This window comes from Micropterus dolomieu, linkage group LG05 (genome assembly GCF_021292245.1).
Source record: "Micropterus dolomieu isolate WLL.071019.BEF.003 ecotype Adirondacks linkage group LG05, ASM2129224v1, whole genome shotgun sequence".
Classification (NCBI taxonomy): domain Eukaryota; kingdom Metazoa; phylum Chordata; class Actinopteri; order Centrarchiformes; family Centrarchidae; genus Micropterus; species Micropterus dolomieu.
In genome coordinates, this window is record NC_060154.1 from 5363367 (window position 1) to 5375821 (window position 12455).

Sequence of the window (12455 nt, forward strand, 5' to 3'; positions counted from 1 at the left end):
GCAGAAATGTGAGAGTTGAATACAGTTAAGTAAATTTTGGCATACAACTTAAAAATTATTAACCTGTGTGTGTGTGTGGGTGTGTGTTTCTGCCTGTCTGTCCAGGTGGGGGACATTGTTCGTGTGGCTAAAGATGAGACCTTCCCAGTTGACCTGGTGTTGCTGTCGTCAGATCGTGCAGAGGGCACCTGTCACATAACCACAGCCAGCCTTGATGGAGAGACCAACCTTAAGGTCAGTGTGTGTGAGTGTGTTGGCTTTGGGAGTACAGTGTTTCCCACAGAATTAGATCCTATTTGTGGTGGTAGCTTATATACCCCATATAAGGTGCTCCTCTATAAATATTTCAGTGCCAAGAACTGGTTGGACTGTTCAACTTTCCCATATGTGTTTTTTGGAAGTTTATAGGTACCCTGTTTTGCTAATACCTCTGGTCCAGACTGTCTTTGCTCCTCCTTAGGATGAGCCCTTTAGACACATTCAGAGTCAGAGTTGGTGAGCAGTTGATATGGACTAGCAGCTATGTACAGCGTCATAGCTCGACTGCCCAGCTCAGAGTGTACACAGAGAGGAGGGGCTATCAACAGAGACCGGTCTGTCTGAGAGCTAAGCAAGGAAGGGCTGAGCAAAACAATGTGCTGTGGGCCTCTACAAAGAAATGAGATTTTACCCATTTTAAATAGTAAAAAAGGCAGGTAAATCAAAGTATGGGAAACACTGGAGTATATGTGAGAAAACTGGTGTGGTATGAAAACTTTTAACAGCTTAACCAGTAGCAGCGTGTTCTACATAGAATTTCCATTACAAGTGCAAACAACCATTTGATTGAGTAAACAAGATAGCTGCATATCCACAACCAATCTTAGCAATTAAAACTGCGCAAGCCAACTGCTCCATTAAAAGTGCCCCCTGGAGTGTAAATAAGCAAAAGGTACGTTCAGTACATTCAGTAAAAAAAGTTCACTTTCACTGGTTTTCAATAAAGACATTCAGGCGAATTCATAATGAATTGCGACCGCTGACAGTACCATGAACCATGCATTATTTGCAACCGCTATCTGCCCTGTCTCAATGTCAGATTCACAAAAGCTATTGTGCAAATGATATTACAGCGCATACACACCCACAAAGTTTTGTAGCGGGGTGCAGTTTGCCCTTGTTTTGCATCAGATAAACATCCATCTGCAAATTTTCTGGAGTGGACCCAGTAATATTTGTTTGGTTGTTCTTAGTGTACTGAAGTAGCCTTTCACACAACATAGTTAAGCAACATTAAAAAATTGTATAAATGCCGCTGCATGAATAAAACTTCTTCTTCATCTTAAAATGTTCGATTTGAAAGAGAATGTATTCCAATTATAACTATTCTAATTATCTATTAACCCCCCTCCTCTTTCATTTGTTTCTATCTGCGGGATAGCCCTTGTTTTTCTATGACTCACTCTGTACTGAGTGTTTTGTCAGTGATGCGTCTGAGCGGTTTTCTCTCCCACTCTGCTGTGTGCTGGACTGTTACAATGCATAACCATCATCTCTGCTTCTCACAGCAGTAGGTTTTATGTTTTCCATTTTCATTGTGGTGAATATCAGGTATTGTACTATGTCTGCCATTTCTTCACCGCTGACACGATTACTAGAAAGTCTGTGCATGATGCCCCTTATAAATGTGCTTCAGTTACCACCAACTCTCTGAAGACTTTCACTCTAACTGCATGTGGCTATTAGCACTGGTGTTTGTAAATTGGACTTTTTTTTCAATGTGCCTCGTTTGCATAGAAAAGGGCCACTTTTGCACCAGATGTATGCATATTTACTTTTTTAAATATGTACAAATAGCACCGAGACAATATTTGCTTGGCAGCGCTTTTAGGATGCCTTTCACCATTTGCTGCATTTCTGTAGTTACTGCCACCAACTTTTGATCAGTGGAATGGTGTGAACTGTGAATAACATTGTTGGGAGACATGTTCATCCTTACATGTGTGCATGATTCAGACAAAAGGGTGACCCACTCATAAAAACCTTACTCCATAGCACTACTAATGGTGGATTTACTGCAAGTGGATTTTGATGAATGGACTCAACAGTGATAGTGGCAGTGCTGCACAGGGAAAGAGATTTGATGTCATACTGATGCTAATGGAACCCATATTAAAGCTCTATGTATGGTGAGAACCTGTAATTTAGATAGAGAACAATATAATTTAAAAGCTGTTTATTAGAAATTGTTTGCATATACTGGGAATCTGTCTTTAATTTGTCAGAAAATAGAGTTTGGTTGGCAGACCTCTGGGTATCTGTCACATGACTAAAGCCAGCTTGTGTGTGTTTCAGGTATATACATGAAAAAGTCTTCAAATTACTTGGATTTGATTATATAGGGTTTACCCCCAACAGTCTTGCCAGAGGCTATTTTGCTTAATTGTCTCTCTAACAACACACTGCTGCTGCTGTTAGTTTATTTATACCGCATGGTGGGTGTTTAGCAGAGATTCTCACAAATCTTTGAGTTAGAGTCCAAGTCAAGTCTGAAGTCTCTGAGCAAGAGTCCAAGTCAAGTCTCAAGTTACTCGTGGTTATAATGAATGTTGTATCACTTGCTGCGTTCAATCCAGGCTTCTTAGAAAACTGCATGGCTATAAGGGATTCTGTAGCTGTAACCTGTTTTTCATTTACAGAGCACAACCATGTAATGTGCAATGCAATTAATGACAGCTTATAAACTAATGCAAGTCAGCACCAACTGCAGGTTCTCAAACCCAGTGTAACGTTATAAGGATATAAATCTGAGACGTTACATGATTTACAATAAACCTGTAACCTGTTCGCAGCCACCGTTAATAATTAACGTGATGGCAGCCAGCGGGACGTAAATGATTACATTAATCGACATCCAAGTTTGGCAAGCAAACAAATGCTCATTCATCTTTTCATAACGAACGACAGTTGGAGTTAACCTCTCGTAGGACATAGCTAAAGCAAGAAGCAAGCTAACGTTGCATGGCCAATGCTGAGCTTAATATGTTTACTAACCTCAGGTTACTAACCTATTTTGCATTCAGTGCTTCTTTGTTTGGCTCTTGTTGTATGAAGTTTTAAAGCCAAAGCTTTTGATGAATGGCACAGCAGCTGCCAGTGTTTGTTGTCCTCTCTCACATGTGGCAGCAGATATGTAGTATGTGTTACGTAGGTAATACCCCACATCATAGCCTGATGCACACCTCCCCAAAAATGTAACTACATCACGATCTGCTCAGTTTCAGTTGCCATTAGCCATGTTTCCATCAATGTATTGCATTAGAAAAGCTTGATGGAAACAGCAAAATTCACGCTCGCTTGAGGTAGTTTTTGCCTTTGTCGAAAAAGAGTAAATGCGGTAAATGGGAGTTGGAAACACTTTTTCCGAATAAGGTCTGACGTAGCGAAATCACAACTAATCAGCTGTTTCTGCTGTCGGCGTCTTGCCCGATTGTGCAGAGTTCTGCGTGCCTGACGAGAATTTCATGCAACTCGCAGCTGTTAACGCTCATTTGTGCTGAGAAAAGAGGTGGATGCAAATCTCGGCAGGTAGCCCTCATCATCATCAGGTGCATCAATTCTCGGCAGGCATGCAAAACTCGGCATAACACCGGATATTCCCATAAGGCAAGGCAAGGCAAGTTTATTTGTATAGCACATTTCAACAACAAGGTAATTCAAAGTGCTTTACATAAAACATAAAAGCAAAATAGGGAAATTAAAAAAAATACACATTGAAATATAATAAACGTTACAGTGCAGTGTACAATCAGGGTTAAAAGAGTTAAATGGAAAATAAAAACAGGCTGAGGTGTTGAGCAAATAATTGAGTTACAATTATTTTGAAAAGAGAATAAACAGAGAAGTACACTCAATCTACTCTCTCTAGTTAGTCTGTACTCCGGTCTATAGCAATCTTTGGGTCCACTGAAACTCCAAAAACCCTCGAACACTACAGAGAAACCAGGACATGTTTTTCCGCAGGCCACTTTGATCCAGTTATACTCTGAACCCACCTGCGCGTTTACAGGTGGACAGAGGTTCCTGCAAATCACTCAGGTGTGAGATTTAAGACCACTTCCTTCACTCTGTTCAATCTCACTCTCATTATCTTTTCACTCAATTACCTACTCATTTCTCACCGTGTAAATATTAAATTAAAAGCAATGGTAAAAAGCTAAAAACAAAGAAAAAGAAAACAGGACAGTAAAAGTTACCGCATAACATGCGGAGACATGGCTGGCAACTTGCCCTCTTGAAACACATTTCTGAGGACCTCTCTCCATTTCTCTTAAGATCAATGGCCATCAGGTTCATGCAACTGGTTTTGTGTCTGGTTTGGAACACATACGTCTTGTTTATTACAGCCATGTGTTATGTCAACTACTGACGTAACTACGCTTGCCGTAGCCTGGTTTATTCGCTCCAAACCAGCTGATGGAAACGCACATATTTCACAATTTCTTTTTTTTCTCTTTTTTGCGACATTTCAAAAGTACGCTTAAAATTCGCATGACAGTTAGATGAAAACATGGCCATTGTTAATAGTAACCTACACCAACCATTTACCCATTCGCCCTACGCTGGCATTCCCCTCCTTTGTATGGCCAGGTAAACAGTTGAGGTGCAGCCTCCTTCCCGAACCAGTTGTTTTCTAAATAGGAAGCTTTTTGTTCTAACTATAGATCTATTTGTTCATGAGTTTGCCGTGTTCGTTTTTGTAAACTGAAAAAGTATCTTTTGCCCTGTATGTATGTAGACTCACTACTCTGTGGCGGAGACCGCAGTGTGTCAGTCTGTGTCCCAACTGGAGGCTCTGCATGCTGTGGTGGAGTGTCAACAGCCAGAAGCTGACCTGTACAGGTAAGCGGCATCTTAACTAGTGAGAACATGAAAAGACAAGTGTGAAGTCACATACAATAAAGAAAGAATACTCCCAAGTAAACGCGTATTTGTATTAGAAATGAAGAGTGTGCCTTTAGAATCCTCAGGAAGATTTTTGTGTTTATAAATTTTTTTAGCTTTTTATTTAACTGTTAATTGTTACACTGTACACATACATAATACTTTTAATTAATTTCATTTTCTGGGGACCCCGAAGTAACCCTGGAAGTGTCCAGATACTTTGTGAAAAACCACTAGAAATGCCCTGCCAGAAATGTGTTATTCAGTGGATTATGGGGTGAGATGGCTTCATCACCTCTTCAACAACCCCTCTTCCTCTTGTCCGTCTCAGCTGGCTACTTCAGGATTGATCAGCGTATTTTTAGATCAGGCAGTTTGTTTCGGTGGCAGTTTTCTCCCTTCCCCCACTCTTGGTTGCTGTGTCTCTCTCTTAACACTAATTCTGTTTAAATGCACATACCTGACCCAGCTTTTGTCAGCTTTCTACAGTAATCTCATTTCTTGAACATCATATTAACCAGAAACCTGGTTTCCTTAATCAGATTAAGGGATTAAGATAAACATTAGTAGACTTCTGCTGGAAGAACCTGATTGTATACGCTTTACCAGGTTTCTTATGGGATTATTCTTAACCAGTGTGCATGTGCTCAACAGACACTCCAGACAGGGAAAGGACTGCTGTGGCAGCAGTGCAGCAGGATCAAAGTAAAGATCTGTACTTGGTCCAATACATACTTGTTTTTCATATAATTTAATCCAAAATCCAACTAAAACGGAAATTGGAAAAATGTATCAGTTTCCTCTGAACAGTTTTTTTTTTTGTTTAACATTGAGACACATTCTCACAGTTAAGGAAAAGCTGTAGACTACCGAGTAACCAGGTGTCTCAGATTTCCTGTATTTCTAGAATTTCTTCTAGCAGCCTGGTTTTCCGTGTGCATGTTAGTGTAGTTGCTGTCTCTATCACCCCACTCAACTAAAATGCCTCGTGGTGTTTTCCAGGTTTGTCGGTCGGATTACAGTGACTCAGCATGGAGAGGAGATAGTCAGGTGAGACCAGCTTTATCCAGTTGCATTGCATAAAATTTAATTGATAATTATATGTTGTCGGGAAAAGCTGAAGATACCCCATGCACAGCAGTGCTTCTCTCCTGTTTGCCAGCTGGTACAGAGCAAACCACATTAAACCAGCCTTCTGATTAGTGTAAGGCCTGGCACCAAAGTCGCAATCAGACAAATAAATGGGACTGTAGAGGGTGAAACAGGAAAGCATGTCTGTGTGTTTAGTTATTTTTAGGTTACAAAATGTTACAACATGATTAACCACTGGTCTAAAGAGACTTAGCTGTTTGAGATATTTAAACAGCACTGGACTGCTATGCCACCGGAAAAAAAACATGCAGCTAAATAAAAATGATTAATTACATGTACAGATTAGAAGATGCATGAGTCTTACAGGCTGTTGAGTTTATTTTAGTTGTTGATTTAGTTTATATCACATTCCTTATGTGTTTTGTTTGTGCCAAAATGTTATAGCCACATCCATCTTTCGCTGTATTTATGTTGTTTTTGTTTGCTTATATGTCAGACCGTTGGGTCCAGAGAATTTGCTACTGCGTGGAGCCAGGTTGAAAAATACCAAAGAGATTTATGGTGAGTCAATACAGTTGGAATCAAAAGAAAGGGTCCTGCAAAAGCAAATCCTCCACCTGAGAGGCAAACAGCTAGGGGGTAAAGAAAAAAAAAAGAGAAGACATGATCACCATGGAAACATGGATGATTTTGGTGTCTTGTGCAGGAATTCATGAGTCAACCAGTAGTCTAATGGACTAATCTCCCACAAGCCTGGTATAATACTTTAACCAACTGTTGCAGGTGTGGCGGTTTACACAGGGATGGAGTCCAAGATGGCCCTCAACTATAAGTGCAAGTCCCAAAAGCGCTCTGCAGTAGAGAAGTGAGCACTTTCTGTTGTCTCCCAGAGTAAAGAAAATATTGCTGCTATATGCTGATATGCTTAGTTTAACATTCAACTTTAAAATATGTTCCTGTGTCAGGTCCATGAATACCTTTCTAATCATCTACCTGGGCATCTTGCTGTTTGAGGCCATCCTCAGCACCATCCTGAAGTACGCCTGGCAGGCTGAGGACAAATGGGGCGAGCCTTTCTACAACCAAAAGACAGAACAAGAGAGAAACAGCAGTCCGGTTAGTCTGCTTTGCATTAAGCGTTAGGAGAATGTATTCTTATTGATTTTGTAAGTAGTACAGATTATAAGCTGCAGAGATAAGACAAGGTAAGATAAGTCAACATTCAACTTCCTTCCACTTTCATCTACTTGCCAAATAATAAATAATGACTCTCTACTGCAGACATAAATTAATAGGAAGATATGAAGATGAGCCTACACATGTAAGCACATCCTAGAAGGGTGCTGGTAGGGTGGTTTTAGGATTTGTAGATTTTGTGACGAGGCATAAGAGAGGAAGTGCCTTTCATGGGGCAAGTCTGCCGACCTAACAGCCTACCTGCCAACACTAATTAGTCAGAGAGAACAGCAGCATCTATGTATTGAGACAAAGGGGAAATATCACTTCCCTTCTCCCTGGAGACAGAGAGAGGAATACTAGCAACTGAATGCAATGAATGGCTGTGTTTTTAGACTTAGGATAACAGGTGCTCCAGAAACCTGCTAGCCCGCTACTATATTTTCTGTTCTATATTTCCTGCCTGCTCCTAGACATCAGAAATGGGTTAATTTTACAAGTTTAATTTCTTTATTTTGTTAAGTAAGTTAGTCAGAGCTAATTTACAGGTCTACCATGTCAAACTTGTTTTTTCTATAGCTGCTGAAACACCATCAGTCTGTGTGGTTCACAAGTGTATTAAACACATTTATTTTGCAATCTAAATCTTTTAAATGTGGATGCAAATAGGGAATCAGAAAACAAAAAAATATTGGTGTAACGTAGGCATCCCATTTCTCCAAATGTGTAAGTGTATGTACAGTTGTTATTAGACCGATTGTGCAATTTGAGCAATTAAACCTTGGACACTTGATTCATATAATTCATGTAGACATTTCAAAAGTTCATTTAAATTTCACATCCCCCTCAATTGTTTTTTCTATATCTCTATTATAACTCTCTCCATCTTGCTTCCAACAACAATTCAGTGTTTACATTTGTTATCCTGAAGTGTAGGTGACACTGGTTTATCTTACTGTCTTGTTTCACTCCTCATTTTTGTCCTCATTGACCTGCCCTCCTCTTGTGTCTCATTCTAATAAATTTTACTCATATCCTTCTTTAGATCTTGAAGTTCATCTCAGACTTCTTGGCATTTCTGGTCCTCTATAACTTCATCATCCCCATCTCGCTGTACGTTACTGTGGAGATGCAGAAGTTCCTGGGGTCCTTTTTTATAGGCTGGGATTTGGACCTTTACCATGAGGAGAGTGACCAGAAAGCTCAGGTCAACACTTCTGACCTCAATGAGGAGCTGGGACAGGTATGGAATAGAAGTGCAGGAACACATACAGCAAGGGAGTAAAGATACACACACACCGCTGGATTATTATACTGAAAAAAAAATCTAAATAATAATACACTATTTGTCAGATGCCAGATCAGAAAAATACTGGAACTTAAATTTGAAAGGATTGCTATGGCACAGATTAATTTAAACACTGTATTTCAACCCTTTCCCTGAACTGGAGAAGTACTTGACTTGACATGGATTTATTTCCTCTCTGGAGTAATACAATAAGATGACAACTGGCAAATGTACTTTTACATCAGTGTGGGGAAGTGAAAAATAACTGAAACGATTTACAGACTGTACAGACAGTCACAGACTAATAACAGCACTAATAATGACAACACATTCCTCCTGCTGATAATCCTATGCGTGGGGAAAAAAAACAGTTTTGAGGGGTTTGAGATGGTCGTAAGTGAGATTTTTTTGTTCTCCGGGGGAATCATTGCTTAGACCGGGCGCAGAATTTCATAGTTACACGCTGACGCATGTATCAGGGTGTCCGCGGGGTCTTAAAAAGTCTTAAAAGGTAATAAATACATTTAGCGAAAATTAAGGCCATTAAAAAGTATTAAATCTTTATCGCCATTTAACAAGGTTTTAAATGTTGAAGATATTTTTTTCAATGTGAAAATCCTGTTTGTCCAAAAGTTTGTTTGCTAAAAGTGTAGATGAACATATTTATTTATAATGCATAGCCAAAACTACTAGACAGGCAGAGAGAAGCGACTGTGTGATTCGTTTCTGTAACGTTAGGCGCAGGGATCTACCGAGCGCCTATTTCTCTCTTAAACGCTCCAACAAATAGATCCGTGCAAACCGGAAAATAATTTACGAATACAACCGACCGTGATCTCCCACCCCGCCGGACCTGCAATGTTAATCGTCCGAAACATAGTCGGAGTGGCGATCAATAGTAACGGGATTAACCCGGTTGGCCGGTCGCTCTGTGGCCACCTGAACAGCCCCGTTCCTGAAAAACTGGAGCGAGATGCGCCGCCAGCAGCTGAATCGGTAAGACAGAAGACAACACGGAAAATTAAAGGAGCGTGTGGGTTTGGCTAACGTTAGCTGGCTATTTAGCTAAATCTCTGCTTTTTAATGAAACACGTTCAACACAGATCAATCACAGCCTAGATGGAGCGGGATTTAAAAAAAAATGTTTGATGTGCTGCAACAAACTGTCAAACAAATGTTGAACTCAGTGTTCTGCATAAACAGTTATGATTATTGACGAGGTAGTAGCCTACATAAAATCAAGGTTGGAGATTCACGTAGCCTGGAGCATTTTTCTTGTACAAAGTTAATGAATAAAAAACAACCCCAAACTGAAACAGCTGTAATTTGAATTAATATTACAATAGTAGTAAGTTATATACTATTATATGAAATTATATTGAACATAATGAATATATTAAAATCAAACTTACAGTTTACTATTAAGTTAACAATGTACTTTTAACTTAATGTTATAATATTATACTAATACAGTCATTTAGACTAATTCCTCCTCCAGGTTGTACCTGTGCTACACCGCCTACGTTACGTTATTCATCACTCAGTTTATTCTCTTCATCTTTGTTCCCTCCTGTTGTATTGATCAAGTTATCACACATATCATTGCAGGCAAGCTTACATTATCTAGTTTAAACCAACTAAAACAAAATTACACTGTTTTACATGATTTGCTGTAATATTGCGTACATAAACGGCATAGCTTATGTAAGACAGTTGCTTTTCGCAGGAAATCAGACCAGTCCTTCACACAGAGAACAATAGGCCTATACTATTTAAAAACTCAAAAATATCCACTTTAAAGGTGTGTGGCTGATTTAATCGGTTACAGCTCAAAGTGGCGCGGCAGTCTTGAAATATGTTGAAAAAGTCTTGAAAAGGTCTTAAAAAGGTATTGAATTTTACTACAGGATTCCTGTATATACCCTGATGTATAATGAAATCAATGTATTTCTGTAACGGTGACGTTATAATGAACGTTATTCCTCCACAAGATATTCCCTCATATCCTACCTTTATTTAATCAGGTTATCTCTTTTGTAAGAGGGAACTGAGTACAGCAGATAGAAAGAAAAACAAACACAGCCAGACACAACAAAAATACATATAGCATCACAGACATCATTAAATAGATTTGAAGATAAAAGTTTCTATTATATGATTTGGTCTTTCTGTTTCCTAGGTGGAGTATGTGTTTACAGATAAGACGGGTACGCTAACAGAAAATGAGATGCACTTCCGTGAGTGCTCAATTAATGGAATCAAGTACCGGGAAGTTAACGGCAAACTGGTACCAGAGGGAATGACTGACGATTCACCAGATGGTTCTACGCCTCACCTGGTAACTCGCATACATACGCATTACATTTATTTTCTTTTGCAGACACGTACTGTACATACATATAAGCTGTTCTCACTGCTGCCATCAAACAAGCACAGCATATGAACAAATCAACCTCAAATGTTAGGGATTGCTTTTACCAACAATAGATAATTAGACTATGCACAAAATGTGCAAACATACAGGATGTGCATTATAAGCTCTTCACCCAAATTAACCTCTGCTACAGTTAGAGGTTGCTTTTTGAAAATGAAGTGACTGGTTCTGGTCCTTCCTTTCTCATCATTCCCTGTTGTCTCTCCATCCAGATCGGTGATGAATTGTTATTTCTCAAGGCAGTGTCATTGTGTCACACGGTTCAAATCAGCTACGACCAGCCAGACTGCCTGGGTGGGGGAGGAGACCCATTCTCCCAGGCAAATGGTTTCTCTTCCAATCACATGGAATACTACGCCTCATCACCGGATGAGAAATCTTTAGTAGAGGCAACAAAGAGGTAAGGTTACATAGAGTTTCTTTAAGAGACTTCTCCTCTTATTTAAATTTCAAATTGTGCACAGGTTGAAGAACCAGCTAAGCTAGCTGATTCACGCAATGGGGCTCACCAGGCACGCAGCCTGTGCAAACTCATTTGACACATACCTGCAATAATTAGAAGTAGCTGTGCTCTGTGATCAGTGACAACACATAAAATTAGCAGCAGCTATATTCCTTTGGTTGTGGTACTGGGATTTTGTATTTTCAAACCTGGATTGTGTCTGCACTGTTCTATAGTGATGGCGTGGATTGTAGAGAATAAGGTACCTGAACCTGTGGTCTCTCCAGCAGTGCCAATCTCTGTTATTTCTATTACTGAAAGCAGGGTTGGGCACACACCTGTAGCTGGAACAAGTCAACAGCTAAAATCTGAAAGGAACCAAGAAACACAGTAGTCAGTGAAAGTTGAGAGAAGGAAATGTTTGAGAAAAATTACCCCTATCTTCCATGTGTATTGTGGTGATCCATAAGAGCTTGTAGTTTCACCATATTGCATGGGTATGTGATTGTTACAACTCAGGAAATGTGTACATTCCTGGGTTTACTTAATTGTGTGGTGGCCTCAATGATGCAAGAAAATTAAATTTATCACAGCTATTGGTTATGTGTGATGACCATTTTCTTCAGTCTACTCCATTTCTTGATCATTACACTCTTGTGAATCCTGGCCATTGAAATTTCACTTGCCGTACTACTTGTTCCGATTGCGTCAGCTGCTAAGGGACATTGAAGTACTTTGCACTAAGACAGTGGCTGACTTTTTCTTACTAGCTTGTTGTTCATTTTATTGTCACAGGAAAGTAGTGCAAGCAACAATTTAATGAGAAAACCCTCAAGCACTGTGTGTGAAATAGCTCAAAAGGGGAAAAACATTAATAGAAAGTGACCAGTACCATTATTGATAAATAGTAGCGAAGGAAGCTAAAGCTTTAAAACCTCCTTTGAGGAAAAAACAAAATATATATATATACACTATTAGGAAATGTTGCTGTGTAGAACCCATCTAAATTGTCATACTGTGTTGTTTAACAAAGCCAATGTAGTTTTCACACCATCAAATTCAATTATGTCTAGCAGTGAGGGGCTGCACCCATGACCCAC

At 39.5% G+C, this 12455-nt stretch overlaps 1 protein-coding gene across 2 annotated transcripts in view; it reads left to right on the forward strand.

The window, feature by feature from the left end:
- atp11b (ATPase phospholipid transporting 11B (putative)) overlaps nucleotides 1-12455 on the forward strand; it is a 59867-nt gene that overhangs the window by 14934 nt on the left and 32478 nt on the right. For both annotated transcript variants that reach the window (XM_046049466.1, XM_046049465.1), the window contains exons 6-14: nucleotides 106-234; nucleotides 4778-4881; nucleotides 5926-5973; nucleotides 6512-6576; nucleotides 6799-6880; nucleotides 6981-7131; nucleotides 8237-8434; nucleotides 10659-10817; nucleotides 11126-11313. In XM_046049466.1, the coding sequence (XP_045905422.1) occupies nucleotides 106-234; nucleotides 4778-4881; nucleotides 5926-5973; nucleotides 6512-6576; nucleotides 6799-6880; nucleotides 6981-7131; nucleotides 8237-8434; nucleotides 10659-10817; nucleotides 11126-11313 (1124 nt within the window). The remainder of the gene's footprint in view (nucleotides 1-105; nucleotides 235-4777; nucleotides 4882-5925; nucleotides 5974-6511; nucleotides 6577-6798; nucleotides 6881-6980; nucleotides 7132-8236; nucleotides 8435-10658; nucleotides 10818-11125; nucleotides 11314-12455) is intronic.